The sequence below is a fragment of the Pseudonaja textilis genome, chromosome 15, assembly GCF_049901715.1.
Source record: "Pseudonaja textilis isolate UNSWEBS1 chromosome 15, rPseTex1.2, whole genome shotgun sequence".
Lineage (NCBI taxonomy): Eukaryota > Metazoa > Chordata > Lepidosauria > Squamata > Elapidae > Pseudonaja > Pseudonaja textilis.
In genome coordinates, this window is record NC_142004.1 from 10897466 (window position 1) to 10916011 (window position 18546).

General features: G+C 44.2%; 1 protein-coding gene across 1 annotated transcript; it reads left to right on the forward strand.

Moving 5' to 3' along the window:
• Positions 1-3188: 3188 nt before the first annotated feature.
• On the forward strand, positions 3189-16751 carry SMARCB1 (SWI/SNF related BAF chromatin remodeling complex subunit B1). Its single transcript, XM_026717038.2, has 10 exons — positions 3189-3321; positions 3447-3558; positions 3643-3672; positions 7462-7591; positions 7830-7967; positions 9772-9899; positions 10914-11080; positions 14712-14902; positions 15305-15436; positions 16002-16751. Exons 1-10 carry the CDS (start codon positions 3229-3231, stop codon positions 16039-16041), a joined length of 1161 nt encoding a protein of 386 aa, XP_026572823.1. The 5' UTR covers positions 3189-3228; the 3' UTR covers positions 16042-16751.
• The last annotated feature ends 1795 nt before the right edge of the window (positions 16752-18546 follow it).

An 18546-nucleotide genomic window follows, 5' to 3' on the forward strand; every position in this document is an offset into this window, starting at 1 on the left:
TTGTGTTACAGTTTTGTGTTTGCGTGTGTGTGTGTATCCTAAAAATACGAGTTCCAGGTGTAGCTATAAAAGAAGAGACAGACAGGGGAGGAAGCAATAGAAGTTAGGCCTCCGTCGAATGACATGTCTGAAGTAAAAATGATAGAGCTACTCACAGGTGGGAGGAGGGTAGATGGGCCTATGATGTGCGCAATGGCTAAGTTGACCAATGATGCATAAGGCGAATCTCTCTTCGATGGTAGTTTTTACACACTGGTGATGTTAGCAGAGGCCAACGAAAGCTAAGTGCATAATATAGTTCCAGAGATCGTGATGTCTCTCTCTGTGTGCAGCTTCTTTCTTTGCTGGCATCCTGCCCTAAAATGCAGGGGAGGGGATGGAGAAATTCAGGGAAGCAAAGCTCAGTCATGGGATGGTGGGGAGGACAAGCTGATAAGAACCAGAGGCGCCAAACCAGAATTAGCCAGCCGACAAGGACCCCTGGCCTAAGGAACAGAATGCGAAACTACACTGAACAATGCCAAGCAGCAAAATGGTTCCCGAAACATCAAGAGCGCGTACTGTTGGACACTGATGGACTGGTCAGGGAGGGACAGGCCAGAGGGAAGGGAAAAATGTATGACCTTTGTGCAGAATAAATACTCAGTCCGAGCTTTCCTTTCGCTGCAACCACTTAACTTGAGTAAAAACAACCTATCACTTCAACCAAACTGTAACCTAACATGGGCGTAGCAACGGCATCTTCCAGACCCTCCACTGCCACCTTGTGGAGCAAGCAACACTCACAGGCACATTTCTGCGTTCAGCCCTCAAGTCGTCAGACTTCGCTACACAACCTCTAGCGCCCCCTTGTGTTGCAAGCTCACAACGCCCCCTAGAAACAGCCATACTGTGTGCTGTACTAGCATCGCCCAAACTCTGCAGCGCCACCTACGTGCTCAAGTATTAAATCCAGCAGCAATTATACTTTCTGCTACCTGCTTGCAGCGCACCCTTGTACAAAAAAAGGGAACTGCACGGAAAATCACTAAATTTTTCCAAAGCCACCTTTTACCAATTTGAAACATGGCAACTGCTTCAGCCATGACAGATGTCCCTGTGGTACCAGAGGACTTGAACCCTCTACCCACCTTTGATGTAAATGTGGTGCCTTGTTCCCGAAACCCAATTTCAGAAGTTCAAATCTCTACAGAAGTGGCGATAGGTCTGAAATCCTACAACCTCAGAAAGAGTAAGAAGCTTACCGAACCCATGGAAGAACACTTGAGGAATGATTGGGAGAAGCAATATCACCACTACGCAGACTCATGGGCGGAGCTTGAGAAGATCTGTGACGCCCCAAAACACAAGCTGATCCTTACGGAGCTGTGAACAGCCAAAGAATGCTCTGACTTACCAGGACTGGCTTGCCTTGATCTCTTCATGACGCAAGAAGCAATCATCGCCAAACTCCCAAAAGAAATATTAGAACGATGGATTGTTTTGTCTGAGGCCTTTCTGGCCGCAAACCGCAGACAAGACCCACCCTTTGCCTTTCTCCAAGAATTTGTCTTCCGGCAAACAGAGTCCTGCAACCGCTTCAGAAACCTTCGCCTCAGACGCAGAGTTTACCAACCAAACAGAGACCGCTACCGCAACTCTGGACCTCTCCAGCCTCTACTGCACATCTCTACAGATCATCACCAAACGTCAACACATAACACTGAGATCGACTCCTCATCCACACACAGTTGGGGACAGAACTCATCAGATACAACCCAATTTAGATCTCCGAATACAAGGAGAATACAGTTTTGTCCTATGCACCACACTCGTCACTCGCTGAACAGCTGCACTGGGTTTGCAGCGAAATCACTGACCCAACGAAAAGAGTTCCTAAGCGAATACCAATACTGGTACAAGTGTTGCGAATCCAAACATTCACCCAAATATTGCACCGCCAAAGTGCAATGTCACATCTGCAAAAGTGACCAGCACCCGATTGCGCTGCATCCAGACGCCAAGCCACCACGGCAGATATCTCGCAACCCTCCTTCAAACAAGGAACCTTACTGTACCACAGAAGCACACAGGGCTCCTCGGCAGGCTGCCAAACCCCTACCTAAACTGGCGATGAGTGTGCCAACTGCACAGCACTGCGCGCCGACTCACCATGCCCTCATTTGTGCCTTCCCATCTGTTTAGCCAAAGTGTACCCTGAAGGATGCCCTGAAGATGCCGTGAAAATGTATGTGCGGATAGACACTCAAAGCATGTGCACCCTGGCCAGATCCGCACTCTTTGACCTCTTTGAGGTGCAGCAGGACGAACTTCACTTCACTGTATCAACGTGCCATGGACCAAGAAGCACGGCGGGGAGGAGAGCGACTGGACTCTGCATAGAGTCGTTGGATGGAAATTCCCGGTTCCCACTGCTGCCCGTTTTTTTGAATGCGATGGGGTACCGAATGACCACAGTCAGATCACAACACCTGAGGTCATAAGTCGCATGCCTCACCTACAGCACCTGACTCATCACTTCCCCACATCCGGAGAGAAATAGGAAGCGGGAGAGAAAGAGAAAAAACTCTGCGCTAATATTTTTATTTGACAAGGAATGGCTGGGAGGGGCGGGGCCAGGCGAGGCACCCCTTGTCATGCGCGACATTGAGCTGGCCACACCCACCCAGTCACACGGCCACCAAGCCGCGCCCACCAAATAAGCCACGCCCGCAGATTCGGTAGTAAAATTATTTGAATCCCATCACTGAAACCTATGACTACTTTTTCTTTTTTTTCCCCCAATGTATAAGGATTGTTTTCTGTACTATTCATGTGGTCTTGTATTTTCTGTTGTGGATTGCACCAGCAGAGGCTAAACCAATTTCGTTGGTTATACATGATGCATATTATATATACATGATGTATAATAACAATAGAGGTTATTATTATTTATTATAAGGCGGCATGGCTGGCTGAGGAATTCTGGGAGTTGGAGTCCACGAGTCTTAACGTTGCCAAGGTTGGAGACCCCTGTAACTATAAGGCCTTCCAGGCGCGCCTCCCTTCTTGGCTCGGCCCCACCCGGAAAGGCTTCCACGCGCCACCCGCGGCCTTCTCGGGGTCCAAGCGCCTCCACAGGAGCCCGGTCTCCACGGCGACCCGCAGCGAAGGCGGGGCCGCTTCATCCGGGTCCCCGAGGGGGCCGCGCGTGCGCGTTGGCGTCGCGCGCTAGGCCGTGTCCCAGCCATGATGATGATGGCGCTGAGCAAAACCTTCGGGCAGAAGCCCGTCAAGTTCCAGCTGGAGGAGGACGGCGACTTCTACATGATCGGCTCTGAGGTGGGTGGCAGACCGGGCCGGTGCCCGGGTTCCGCGGCCTTGTGGCGGGCAAGGCCGCCGCCCTCTTTCCCCCTCCCGGGCGGCTTCTGACCTGCCGGCGGCGCCCCTTGTGTGTTGCCTTGCAGGTGGGCAACTACCTGCGGATGTTCCGCGGCTCCCTCTACAAGCGCTACCCGTCGCTCTGGAGGCGCCTGGCGACGGTGGAGGAGCGCAAGAAGATCGTCGCCTCGTCCCACGGTGAGGCCCGCGGGGGGCTCGGGGATGGGGGTCGCGCGCGAGGGGAGGCCCGGCGTGACGCTCCCTTTGCTCTCCTCCCCGCAGAGTCGCAGCGGAGCCACAGCCCGAGGAGATGTGAGTTTCCCACGCGCGGGGGCGGGGCGGGGGGGCGTGGGGGGAGGGCAGCGGGGTCCTGAGTGGGGGAGGGGTCCCTTGCCCGGGCGGTCTCGGGGTGGGGGAGGGGAGGCTCAAGGCGGCCTGCCAAGCAGAAAAGAAGGGGACACCCCCAGCCCCCAGAAGCCGAGCAGGGAAGGCGGGGAGAGGGAACTCGCATTTAGCTCAAGAAAAGCCTCCCTCCCGTGGGCCGTCTTCGGAGGTCGCCCAGCTTGGAAGCCGAGGTAAGGGGTCGGTCCCCAGTGGCCCCGCCAGACCTGGGGGGGTGGGGGCAAGAAGGGCATGTAAAGTACTACTAATAAAGGAGAATATTTGGAGCTCAGGGCTTCTCTGAGCTGGCTGGGTTTCTTGCAGACGTTTCAGGACCCAGCTAGATAACATCGTCAGTGCAAGAAGGAGGCGGGTTGCTCTCAGTTGATATTCTGGTGTCTTGCCTGTCTGTGCGGACCGGCTCTCCATCCTTAGCAACTTTAAGACTTTTGTGGACTTCAACTCCCAGGATTCTTGGAGTTGAAGTCCACAAAGTGTTAAAAGTTGCCAAGGATGGAGACCACGGCCTTAGGCTTTGGTTGGGCTCTTTGCTGTTGGCTTCTTGGTGGTTTCCTGATCATGGGTTGGATGTTAACCTTGGAGTTAATCTATGCTGCTGTGGGTGCTGGTGGAGAGCTCCCTTTTGCATAGTCTATAGATGTTCATGTCCACTGTGTCTGTTGACAGATGATTTGTCAGACTGGCAGGCTTCTAGAAATTCTCTGGCGGTTTTTGCACTTGGCTTGGTCTAGGCTGGTCACATTTTCCCCAATTGAAATGATGGTTAAGTCTGCCTGCATGTTGTGAAATTAAAGAATTTTCATCATCAGTTAGTGTTTGTGGATGCATTCTGCCAGTTTTCTGCCTGTTTGGCCTACTAGGGGTTGTTGCAGTCTTTACATTGTATGTTGTAGATCAGTGCCCCCCTCCCCAACCTTTTGGGCACCGGGGACCTCTTCCGCGGAGACACATTTTGAGCAAAGGGAGTGTGGTTTCATGTGCTTCCTTGGATGAGGCTTCGCTAGTTTGCGCGGACCGGTTTCTGGCATGCCGCGGACCAGATATTGGGGACTCTTATTGTGGGTGACTCATCCTTCTGGGATTGCGAGGTCTTTTGGTCTGGATTTATTTTTTTTATATTTTTTTTATTGAATAAACACAACAAAGAAAAAGGAAACATTAAAAACAATGGACATGGTGCAATCATCCCAACCCACATAGTTGTCTTAAATCACTAAGTCATACAAAACATAGTACATATTTATAGTCTATATACATAGTATATAATAATGTAAACATAAACCTTAATCATTTTGCGATAAAACTTATCCCATATTTTATAATAATCCGATTCATCCTTATTTTTTAGTTCTTTTGTCAATTTGTCCATTTCTGCACACATCCAGATTTTTCTAATTCGATCATAATTCTCTACCATTTAAAATATCCTCATAAGTAATAATTTTCTCTTGTCGGAGTAAATGTGGGTACATCAAAGCTTCCAATGTAGATAGCTATATTGGTGTTTCTACGTAAATTTGTCTTTTAGCTTTATTCCATCCCTTTCTGTAGCATCTTGCAACAAATTTGATTTGATTCTTGGTTTTTTCTTTTGCCATATGAATCTCAACATCAATTTATTCAGATCATCAAAAAAAAAAAAATCCAATTTTATGGGGGCATTCTGAAAAAGAAATAATAATTTAGGTAATATATTCATTTTTACAGTCACTATTCTACCCATAAAAGATAATCTTAGTTTGTCCTATTTTTCCAAATCATCTGCTATTTGTCTAATTAATGGATTATAATTGTCATTTTTGAATGTTGTACATCTTGCAGATATACTAATCCCCAAATATTTTACTTTATCTACAATTGGGATGTCCATTATCCTGGCCAGTGTTTCCTTTTGTTTATTTGTCATATTTTTTTTAATTAATTTTGTTTTCTCTCTATTAATTTTAGCCCTGCAGCTTCTCCAAATTCTTCTATATTTTCTGTAAGTTTTGATCCTAAATTTTGTGGGTTCTCTAAGACAAAAACTAAATCATCGGCGAAGGTTTGCAATTTGAACTCTTTTTTATTTTTAGTCCTTTTCTGTTTCCTTCTTAATTGTTCTCGTTAATACTACTAAAGTCAAAATAAACAAAAGCGGTGATAATGGACATCCCTATCTTGTTCCTTTTTGTATTTTGAATGTATTTGTTGTTCCCCCATTCACCAATATTCTAGCTTCTTGCTTATTATATATTGCCGAAATTATATTTAGAAATTTTTGTCCAAAATCCATGTATTTAATTTGTTGCAAGGTGAAATTCCATTTTAAGTTGTCAAATGCCTTTTTAGCATCTAAAAATAGTGCCACCTGATCACAGCTATGTTCTTCATAATACTCTATAACCTTTGTAAATTATTAAACACTTTCTTCCTTTTCACTGGGGAATTTATGCCATTAATATTTATCGATATCAATTCACATCTCTTTATCTATTTCTTTGCCTAGTGCTTCTTATTGTTCTAATTTATTTAGGTTCTTTATCTGTACTTTTGTATTCTTCCATTTTTCCTTGTCTTCCATATCATCTATCTTTATTATTTAGTGAACTTCCTTCTATATTTGTTGTTTCTATTCCTCTTTTTTCTGTTATTTCTTTTTCTATAACTGCCTCTTGGTCTGGATGTTTTTGAAGGGCTCTAGTTGTCTTGTGTGCTATGCCGATTCCGTGTGGTTGTTGTAGTCTGTTGGTGGTTTCTGAGATATTCTTGATGTATGGCAGTGTAATTCTTTTTAGGATTGTATTGGTTGTGTTCCAAAGGTGCTTTTTCAAGCAGGCAACTGGACTTTCTTGTTTTTCTTTGAAGCTGTTTCGCTTCTCATCCAAGAAGCTTCTACAGAGCTGAAGAAGCTTCTTGGATGAGAAGTGAAACAGCTTCAGAGAAAAAAACCAGAAAGTTCAGTTGCCTCTTGAAAAAGCACCGTAGGGACAACTATGACCTAGATGATTTACAATCTCCATAGATGTTGGTTGTGCTGTACTGGGTTGAGTGATCAGGGACTTTTTGATAAAGTTGCACACATATTTTAAAGATTAATAGAGTTGGAAGGGACCTTGGAGGTCATCTAGTCCAACCCCATGCCCAAACAGGAGACCCTACACCATTTCTGACAAATGGCATTCCAGTCTCTTGACAGCCTCCAGCGAAGAAGCTCCCACAACTTCCGAAGACAAGCTTTTTCATTGGTACATGGCTCACACCGTCTGGAAATTTCTCCATATTTCTAGGTTGAATCTCTCCTTGATCAGTTTCCATCCATTATTCCTTGTCTGGCCTTTGGGTGCTTTGGAAAATAGCTTGACCCCTTCCTCCTCTCTGTGGCAGCCCCTCAAATATTGGAAGATTGCTCTCATGTCACCCCTGGTCCTTCTCTTCCCTAGACTAGCCAGGCCCAGTTCCTATAACTGTTCTTTATATGTTATCATCTTGGTTGCTCTTCTCTAATAAATCTGCTCAAACGGGTTTTGCAGGAGCATCCGTGGAGGGTGTTTTTGGCTCCCTTTTGTGAATGGGGGTGTGTTAGAACTTGAGGAGGGAATGGGAGCCCACTTTTGGCTAGTGTTACCTTCCTGACCAGTGCCAGTCTTGATTTTTGATCTTTTAGTTGTCTGAGAGGTTGTCCACAACCCCCAGTTTCCGGGTCTCCCTTTCCTGCTCCAGATCATGGCTATACCACCCTGGCCACCAGTGTGACTCTCTTAAAAGCTTCTGAAGTTGAAGAAATCCTGGATGGAAACGATGAGAAGTACAAAGCCGTCTCCATCAGCACTGAACCTCCCACTTACCTTAGGTAAGCAGCTAATTTATTTCCCTCTTGTTACATGCAAAGGAAGGCCATATGTATCTTCTGGCTCTGGCGGTGCAGCTGTCTTCCTTACAACACTTGCTTTACTGGATGTATACCACAACATCCACACCATATTTACGGCCGGTGTAAGCGTTGCATGTTGAACTCTTTCACTCAGGAAAGAAGAATGCTTTAAAGAATGTGCGCTTTTCTCCTTTTCATGAGCACTTTTTTCTTCAAGGGAACAGAAGGCCAAAAGAAACAGCCAGTGGGTTCCAACTCTTCCCAATAGCTCCCATCATCTCGATGCTGTGCCCTGTTCAACCACCATTAACAGAAACCGCCTGGGCCGAGACAAGAAGAGAACGTTCCCACTCTGGTAAGTGTAACGATTTGTTGGGAGTGAAATACTGGACTGCGGAAGCCTGAGCGCTCATTTCAGCATTCCACAGACGGGTTTTTACCTGAAAAAGAAGCGTAGTTGTGTAGGAAAAGAAAAGGCGTTGCTATACAAACCATACCGAGTACTTTCATTTTGGAGAGGTTCCAGATTTGTTGGCGTGCAAAGTTTTTGCGTCAACTAGAGACTAAGCTTTTTCAAACGCAAAAATCTTTAGCTTTTGAACTAAACCACGTGCAATAGTCAAATTTCATATAAATGATTACATGTCTTTTAAGGGATAGTGAGTTTTCCTAGATTACTGCCATTGCTTGGTAAATTCTGAAAGAAATAAGGCTACATGATCTACCGAAAAGATTGAAGAGCAGGTGGCAGTGTGATCATGAAGACCTTTGTGCAACTCTAGGGCTCCAGTTGACCCCAGCCATGGACCAAGAACCTGTGCTCGTGGTCACACGTGCCTTGGTCATCTCCCATTTGGACTATTGCAACACACTTTATATGGGGCTGCCCTTGAAGACCACTTGGATCTTATAGTTGGTCCAGAATGCAGCAACACACTGCAATACACCCCGGAGCACCCCTTCTTCAACCAACTGCACTGGCTCCCAGCAGATGTAGGTCCACTTTAAAGTACTGGTAATCAATTATGAAGCACAGCATGGAATTGGGCTGGTTTATCTGCAGAATTGGCCATCTCTAAGTCCCAAAGATCTAATAGAACAAACATGGTCCAGGTCCATTCTGTGGAGTATATTATCTGATGGGATGTGCTTTCTCTGTTGCGCTGCCCACCCTGTGGAACAGCTCACCATCTAAGTAGGGTGGCACCTAGAGTGGCCTTTCATGGGGTGCTGAAATCGTGGTGTTTCTCTTTGATTGGTGATTGGGCCAAGGCTCTTGATCACTTCTACTTTATCGCATGCCATTTACCTTTATTAGTTTTGGGGGATTTAAAATCATGTATTTATATAGATAATTGTTTGAGAATATTGGAACTATTAATACTACCAACAAAGAAAGCTTTCTAATGGAAAAAAAAACCTACAAATGGGATGAACCAAAATGTTACATCCGTGTGTATCCACAGCAACTTTAAAACTAACAAGAAGAATATTATTCTTTCTGATTAAGAGAATAACCTGAACTCCTAAAGCATATTTCCATCTATAAATGTTGATTTAAAAACCCATCAATACTTGTCAGAAAGGCACAAAATGTTATCAGTATATAATAAATTATGGTAATTGATGTTCCATTTTTTCTTAGCCAATGGCTCTGAACTCAAATCAAAAAGGAGGGAGTCGACATTTATGTCAAGCTCCTCGTGGCATCCTAATAGGAAAAAAACTATTATAAACCTTCCTAACTTTTTATAAAACCATATTTTAATCCAGTGAACAAAATTGAAAGCATAACTGGTTGGCTAATTGTTGAAGAAAATCTATCAACATTTTTAATGGAGTTCAACAGCCTGTTTGGTGAGGCCTCTACCATATCCTATCAAAAATACTCTTAATTGTATGTGATTAACTGCACTAAAACCACCTCCAGTGGTTTCACAAACATAGTAATTATAGTCCTAAACAAATTAAGAAAATTAACAGAAAGAAGTAGCTGCTCTCCCTTAGAAAGGATGGGCGTGCCTTGAGGTTCCTTCTCCTGCAAGGGTAGAACCATCCCCAGGTCCCCACCCCCCAATTTCCTCCTTTTTGAATCTGCCCCCCCTGCCCCCCCAGTCTGCGTGTCTGTTTCAGTGACGGTCCTGCCATTTTTTTCCCAGCTTTGATGACCATGACCCAGCAGTGATCCACGAAAATGCCTCACAACCAGAGGTGCTGGTCCCAATCCGGCTGGACATGGAAATCGATGGGCAGAAACTGAGAGATGCTTTTACGTGGAATATGAATGGTTTGTAAAGAAAGATGTGCAAATGGTCTAACCATCCTGATTCCAGGCATTGGAACCATTCACGAGCAAATGTGACGCTTCCCTAAAAATACATTTTACCTACTCTTAACTTCAGATTGGAAGGTGTACAGACTTGAGGTTTTTTTAACTGTGAACAGAAAATGCACCAGTTCTATAAAGGTGTTTTTTTTTAGAATAATAATTAGAATTAGAATAGAACAGAATAGAATAGAATACTTTATTGGCGAAATGTGATTGGACACGCAAAGAATTTGTCTTTGGTGCATATGCTCTCGGTGTACATAAAGAAAAAATAAAATACATTCATCCAGAATCATAAAATACAACACTTAATGATAGTCATAGATTACTAATAAACAATCAAATCATACTAGGAAACAATAAAAACACCATAAGTTGTAAAGATACAAGAATTATTTGTTTAGCAGAGTGATGGCATTCGGGAAAAAACTGCCCTTGTGTCTAGTTGTTCTGGTGTGCAGTGCTCTATAGCGTCGTTTTGAGGTTAGGAGTTGAAACAGTTTTATGTCCAGGATGTGAGGGGCGTGTAGATACATTTTTGATGTTTTCATGTAAATTAGTAAACCAGAAAATATTTTCTTTTTAACTATGCACCAATTAGCTCGGCTCAGAAAAGGCTTTGGAGTGAAACCATTAGCATAAGTTGGCCACATCTTAGGGCCCTCAAATAAGGCAACTGCAGCAGGTGTTTGAACTCACCAGGCCTAGATGGGGTCTTTTTTACACTCCTGAGTACAGCCTTGATTTTGTTAGTGCCAAATGAAAGCTTCATAGAAATGCGTTTTGAAAATCTCTTTGTGCCTGTGAATGTATTGTGTGTACTGTATTTTAAGTCATTCCGTTAACTGGTTAAACAACCAATTAAAACAGTTTTTCTTGTAGCCTGACAAAAGTGCTTCAGAGTATTTATAGCTCAGAGGCAAATATTGCTGTGGCATCTGCCTAATAACGCAGGTTTCTCGTTTCCTTCAGAAAAACTGATGACTCCAGAAATGTTTTCGGAGATTCTCTGCGATGACTTGGATTTGAATCCCCTCACTTTTGTTCCTGCGATCGCATCTGCAATCCGACAGCAAATCGAGTCGTACCCTACCGACAGCATCTTGGAGGACCAGTCAGATCAGCGGGTCATCATTAAGGCAAGGAGAAGGGAGGCAATGGGGAAAGTCCCACGAGGCTCTCTGGCGTGTGAAGACAGGTGATGCAGAGCATAGAAAGAAATCCAGAGAAAAGGAGATGCAGCAGGTTTTTTCCACACCATTTGTTACGTCTACCTGTGATTTTCTGTCCATTGGAAGCCATTCTTGCCTCCAGCACATTTGTACACCAAAGATTTAACTTCTTGCCTCTCTCTTTTCGAGCGTCTCATTACCTCTATATAAAAGGCCTTTCCCTTTCTCTCCTCCATTTAGTCATCTGTTGTTTATTGGTTTTGTATTCTACTCATTGGTTTCTATCTGTATGATAGCCTACTACTTTCTGCGTTCACATCATTCCATCACTCATTAGTTCCATTCCAGTGGTTCAGTTTTGCTTTACCGCACGCTTCTTACGGAGCCTGTTCCCTGTTTTTATGTTTCTGCTGACCTATCCAGCCCTGACTCTGTATAACAAAGCGGGCAGAAGCCCCCCTCGGATGAAGAGAGCTTTCTCCCCATCTGTCATCCATCCTTACTTGCGACGAACCACCTGCTGCTCCACAGCAGGTCTACCTGTCGCCTTCCCTCGACTGTCCCATCTTACTGTGAAATACCTTTTGGCTCTCCAGAGAGCTCGATCTTGGCATAATGTGTTCAAAATACAATACAAATAAGCCCTTGACTTAACAACCACAATTCGGACCAGAAAACCACTGCTTAAGTAACGGTCACATGAGTCCCACTCATTTTGTGTTAAGCAAATCACAGGATCGTGAAAGAAATCCTCCTTCCCCCACTGACTTTGCTTGTCAGAAGCCAATCAGGAAAGGTTGCAGATGGTCAAAACATGTGACCCCGGGACACAACGGAAACCATTATAAACAGATGCTGGCTTCCAAGTGCCTGAATTTTGATCCTACGATTGTGGGGATGATGCAATGGTCATAAGCGCAAGGACCGTTAACCTTTTTCAGTGCCATTGAATTTGGTTGTAATTTGAGGACTAGCTGTAATTTGAGCCTGGACATTTGTGTCTCAAATGGAAACTCCACATTGATTTGTTCTGTTGGTTTGTTTTTTCTTGGCTGTTCATGGCATTCTCGGGAATTTTCTCCAGTTCCAAACCATCAATATTGTTTCTGTCCCGCTTTTTCAAAGTCCAGTTTCCACGTTCCTGGAGTGTTGCAATGGGAAGTGCCAGGATTGTGGATGCAGCCACATGACATCTTGCTTTGCGACCATATCACATAACAGGGCAAATTCTAAACCCAGTGTGGTTGTAAGTTGAGGACTACCAGGACACAGACTCGTCCCAGCATCTGAATGTCTTTCCAGGGCTTTCATCACTACCAAGTACTGCAGCACAGTGTATTTTTTTTTTATAATACATTTTTATGAGTTAATCAAAGTATAAAATACAAAGATAAATTTTAAGAAGTAATAGAAAACTGAGTGGGGTGGGGGGAGAAAAAGGAAAAATATGGTATAAAGAGGGGAAAAGAAAGAAAAAGGCACCAACTTCCAACTCTCAAAATTTGGAAGCAATTTCCAAATGAAAACAAAACTATATTCTCTTTGGATAAAAAAGTCTTACCACTCCTAGGTCGGGAATAGTATGTGCTTCTGTTTACTCATTAATTTTTATAAACTCATATTAAAATAATTCCCTATATTATTTCAATGTTTGAACCCTAAAAGGGGAAGGGGGTCTAGTTTTTGATACTTTACAAACTTTAAAAAAATTACTCAAATATTATATATAAAGAGAGAAAAAAACCCTTCATTTTAAACCAAAAACCCAGAACTACATTAAAACTTTCAATTTTTATATATCACACCAATAAAAATCCAATTAACTCCAATTAGGTCATTGGATTTAAATCACTCCGAGTTTATCTTCATGGTGTAAAATCTTTTATTTTCAAATTTGATCAACAATATTTTACAAACTTTGGAGATTATTCAACGTTACATAGGACAGAAAACATACATTTAGAAACTCATTTTCTAAATACAAACTACCATAGAACTTTCTTTCAATACATGTATCAAATTTATAAAAATCCATCCTAACTAATTAAGTCATTAAATTTAAGTCTCTCCCTCCAGCTTACCTTCATAGAACAAAGTCTTTTTATTTTCAGGAATGTCTATCCGAGTCTCAAGAAATCCTCAGCCTTCTTAATATCCATGGGGAAAAAAAGTCCCAAAGTTGTTTTGTTAAAATTTTGAGATTAACTTGGAGCACTTCCCCGTTGAATAAAAAAATCTTCTCTGAAATGTCTATCTTATCCCAAACTTGACCTCTTAAAAATTGTGAATTTACTTGGCACTCTTGTTTCAAAAGCACTTGCGAAGATTATATTCAAACCATCATCATCATGAGGTCAAGATTTATATTCCAAAGTTAATTATTAGCATTGTCCAGTATTTGTTGACTTGTCACAATGGGTTTGTTTACACAATTTTTTTAAATCTAATTTTGTCTCTTGTTTTTTATTTTAAATATTATCTGTATGATTTGTATTTTAAGTCCCTAGCTGATTTATGGGTATAGGTCCGTGAAGGTGAACCTATGGCACGCATGCTGGAAATGGCATGCGGAGCCATCTCTCTGGGCACACCAGCTGTCGCCTGTTGCTCTGCTGGTCTTGGTGCACATGGGAGGGCTGTAAGAACAGCTCCCTGGCCGGCGCATGGGCACACCGGCCAGCTGGTCTTCACGCATGTATGCGCATTACAAACTGGAAGACTAGGTGGTCAGTGTGCACATGCACATTGGGAAGCTGAGCTTCTGGCGGATCTTGAGGGAGGATCCTATGATTCTAGGATTCTCCCTAACCCAGGAGAATCAGATAAGTGAAAGGGAAAGTCTGTTCCTTCGGTTGTTAAGTTGGGGAAAAAAAGACAGTCCAGAGAGAGGAGATTCTCTGGGCGTGTCAGGAGTCAGCCATATCGCTGGTTCTTTTACCGTTGAAAGTCCTAAAAGGCAGAAGCTGTTCATCCTTTCAACATCTCCATTGTCAGATCTGAGGGTCATTGCCGCACCTGTTGTCATTGTTGTGGTTTTCTTTACATTTAAGCCGAGTTTCATTATGCTTCTCACTTTCTATTATCGAAGTCTGCAGATCAGTTGACTTTTCAACTACTGCTTTTGCTTTATAAGCGGTGTGCATTTTATTTTAATATGTTGACTACTGTCTCTTGTAATTGCATTGCTGTGTTTGGCTAAAAGACCTTAGATGAGTTTTCTTTACATTATCGTTGCACGCTATTCTGAACGATGGAGATACCTAGATTTTTATAGGAACAAGCAAGTCCTAGGAAGAAGATTCTGATGGGACATGAAACGAGTAGTTGCCTTGCATGGTACCTCTGTAGTGTTTAATTTCTTTGCTGGAGTTTTTCCACTGGCTACCCCGACATGTCCTGAAACAGGTGGAGCATGGAATCTGTTGCTCTCCAAAGGAAGGTAGTCAGCAGCGTGGAGGCCTTGTGTGGAAGTTCAGTCTGTAGCTTTTGATTTCTTTGACCTTCATATTCTGCAGGAGATGGAGAGGGATGGCATAGATTCAGATTTGCTTGACATATAAATAATGGAGACCTCCTCACCTGCGTCTTCTGCTTCTAGCTCAACATTCATGTCGGGAACATCTCCTTGGTGGACCAGTTTGAGTGGGATATGTCTGAGAAGGAGAATTCCCCCGAGAAGTTTGCCCTGAAGTTGTGCTCGGAGCTCGGACTGGGCGGTGAGTTCGTCACCACCATCGCTTACAGCATCCGGGGGCAGCTGAGCTGGCATCAGAAGACGTACGCCTTCAGGTATGTGTGCTTTGATCCTGTCCCCAGCGGGGGGATCTGAGGGACGGCCGATTGGTGGACCACCAGGTATTGCTGAATATTTCCTTTGGCTGTGCTGCTCAGGACGGTTGGGAATAGACGTCCTGAGAGGCACAGCCCTCGCACTCCTACCACGTGGAGTTCGGCTGTTGTGACTGCAAGAGGCTGTAATGCAGCACCTCTGCTTCCTTGCACCTGGGAGTCCCAAGTGTCTTCCCCAATCCGAAGCCAACTTGTCTGCTTAACTTCAGATCCAATTCTGCTGGAGGTGGCAGTCCCTATAGGATGTGAGTGAGAATACAAGGGTGTGACCCTGTACTCCCAAGATTTGGAGCTCGGGACTTTTGTTAGCCCTGATCCTTCTCTCCCGTGTCATCCCGTTAGTGAGAACCCCCTGCCGACCGTGGAGATCGCCATCCGTAACACCGGGGATGCCGACCAGTGGTGCCCTCTGCTTGAAACCCTCACGGATGCAGAGATGGAGAAGAAGATCCGAGACCAAGACCGGAATACAAGGTACTGCCTCCTGCCTCTCCAGGTGGAATTAGTTTTTTTTTTCGGCATGGGATCAAACGTAACTTGGTCTAAAGTAGCCCCCACAGCGAGGTAGACGGCAAATCTAACCAAGAAATACAAGTGCAAAACTTGCGATGTTTCACCGATTTTAAAATTAGAGTTAACTAGTTCTGACGACCAGAAGAAGGGTTGTGAGTCACCTTAACTCTTCTCAGGGTCTTCAGGTAAGGTTTGGGATGGTTCATGGACCACCAAACGTATGAAAATAATTTCATAAATGCTACTTTAATTAATGGCTCTAAACAACAATGGGTTGAACTTGTGGGGTCAGTAACTGCCCTTTTGAGGAGCCCGAGCTAATTGCGCCCCTGTAGTTTGCAGGGAACTTCCCTGACAAACGTCCTCGTGCCGTGGATTGTGCGGATTGCTGGGACTGAAATGGGGGTGGGGATTTGTTCTCCCTGCACAGCAGTTGTCCCGTCTTCTCTTCCAGCCGGTTTCCCCGTTTAAACGGAAATGGTGCCAAAAAATCTGCTGATGATGACTCTTGTTGTCTTCCCTGCAGGCGCATGAGGCGTTTAGCCAACACGGCTCCAGCCTGGTAACCTCTGCCGAGGACCTTCAGTTACCAGAAGGACTGGCCTCCTGCTTGGGGGGGGGCCTGCAGCCCTCCCTGGACTAGCTTGGCAAGCCAGGGGTCCCTCCTTTCCCCAATCTCTACCTCTGGGGGTCCAGCAAAGACGAATTGTGGCAGCTGTCCAAACCTCCTTTTCCCCGGCCCCAAACCACTTTTTAAATAAATAATCCGTCAAGATGGAAGATGCACTTCCAGATTCCTTTTCTTTGTCCCCCAGTGTATACCAGTTGTTTTCCCTTTTTTTCTCTGTCTGTATGCCGAGCCGTTGGTTTTTCTTTGCAATATTTGGGGAAGTGGGGGAAATCACTAAGCCATTATGTGACACATCGTTTTGGTTTTGGTGTAGCTTGTTGCATTATCTCAGCTCATTTTTTAGTAAATGGTTAAACAAACCAGTATTATCTAGAAACTCCATTGATGGCTTGTTTTAGAAGTATGTTTCTTCCACTTTTGCCTGACCGTATGACTGTCACTCTGAAGTTCTAGAGTCATAGAAATGAGCTCGGTGATGTTTCTCTTCTGGCTGAACACGAGTCTCTTTTAAGCAACACCTGTTACAGTCTGCTTTGGAATTTTGCCCAGTTCTGCAATTGCCTGAGACGACTCCTTGATTATATTTTAATAAAAGTTTCCATCCTGATATAACACATATTGAAATAAAATGGGGATATTTTAGAAGCTGTATAAGGCTGGATTTATAAAGGTTTATATTTTTTATATTACAATTTATTCATAAACTGCTGTGGACATAGCCTACCTGGATTTCAGCAAAGTGTTTGGTACAAGCATAGCAAACTCTTGAAAAGTTGTACAGGTTCTGGCTTAACCCTTGAGTGGTTCAGTGGGTAGAAAGTTGGGTCAAGGATGGAGCCCAGACTGTGACTGTCCATGGGCCACTGTCTGTGACCTGTGACAAGTGCCACATTCCCGGGCTCAGCTCTAGCTCCTCTTCAGTTCAACCGTGTGATACACCAGAAAGATTGCTAGGTAAGATTTATCTTTTTGCTGATCATACATACATACACACACACACACACAATTGTCATGTCCCTTTTTTCAGTACTCTTGTAACTTAGAACGGTCACTAAGGGAACTGCTGTAAGTCGAGGACTACCTGTAGTCACCCAGGAATCCAGTCTGACTTGAAAGAATAAAAAGGGAATGCAGTGGCCTCTCACTGATTTCTATCAATAGTCTCTGTTCTCACCCCACCCTTAATAATGCTTCCCAGGCCTTTTTGCCCTATAGTAGATACGGGGGACGAGGTGGCTCAGTGATAAGACACTGGAGCTTGCTGCTTGGAAAGTTTGGCGGTTCGAATCCCTAGCGCTGCGTGACAGGGTGAGCTCCCGTCCTTTGTCCCAGCTTCTGCCAACCTAGCAGTTTGAAAGCATGCATAAATGCAAGTAGAAAAATAGGGACTCCTTTGGTGGGAAGGTCACAGCGCTCTGTGCGCCTTGGGCATTTAGTCACGCCAGCCACGTGACCACGGAGACGTCTTCGGACAGCGCTGGCTCTTTTTAACGGAGATGAGCACCGCCCACTAGAGCCAGAAACGCCTAGCACACATGCGCGAGGGGAACCTTTACCTAGAGTTGATAGGAGGGTTTAAGGCATAAAATTAGGGGCAACTCCTCTGTATCCCTCCTGAAATCTCAGGTTGGACTTGCCTGCACTGAATCAAGAATGGGAAAAAGACAGAAGCCGCCTGCCCCAATTCCGTAAGGAGCTTGGCAAGAAGTGGGAAAGGAAGCGTAGTCGAGGGGAGATTTCCTTTGACATCTTTAGTCACCGAACATCAGTTTTAGAAGTCTGTTGTGATCTGCCAAGCAGATCCAGCTGCCCAACCCCCTTTCCGGCGTGCACATGCATGCACACGCGTGTGTCACGAGGAGGCGATGGGGAAGACATGGACAGGGAAGTGGGGGTGGGGGTGGGGAACAAGACCGCACCTCAGGTCTGATCAGAATGGCCAGATTCAGGACAGGGAGCCTTTTTTTTAAAAAAAAACGGAGTTTGTAGAATAAAAATAAATTAACACATTGAATTGTGCTTTATAACGTCCAGCCCCTGAGATGCTAGAGTTGTAAATGACAAAAAAAAAATCAGAATATGAGAGGAGGAGGAAATTGGAAATTAAATCAGTGAAAAGGCTTCCAAGAAATAATAAATATTTCTATAGCATTACTATGCCCTGCTATACTGCGCCACTTTTATTTGGTTGTAAACAGGCTAAATCTTCTCTAGGCCAAATGGGCAGCATGTAATAATAAAGTTGTTCTAGTCAAGAAGTCTTTGTTTAAAAAAAAAAAAATTAAAATCTCACAGTGAGCATTGCTCTTCTTCCTATCCATGACTGGTAGCATCTCTATCTTTGTGGCTAAACATTAAGAAGTTACGCCATACTGATTATATTGAATGGCCACATGTTTGTTATATTTTGATATCTCTGCAGCAGTCCTGTGGTTTTCAT

What these genes read in the sequence shown, in the direction of transcription:
- SMARCB1 (XM_026717038.2), top strand. Translation starts at nt 3,229, where the DNA reads ATGATGATGATGGCGCTGAGCAAAACCTTCGGGCAGAAGCCCGTCAAG. An exon ending in GATCGTCGCCTCGTCCCACG is followed by an intron (nt 3,559 to 3,642) that starts GTGAGGCCCGCG and finishes TCCTCCCCGCAG; the next exon opens with AGTCGCAGCGGAGCCACAGC. An exon ending in GAGCCACAGCCCGAGGAGAT is followed by an intron (nt 3,673 to 7,461) that starts GTGAGTTTCCCA and finishes TTCCTGCTCCAG; the next exon opens with ATCATGGCTATACCACCCTG.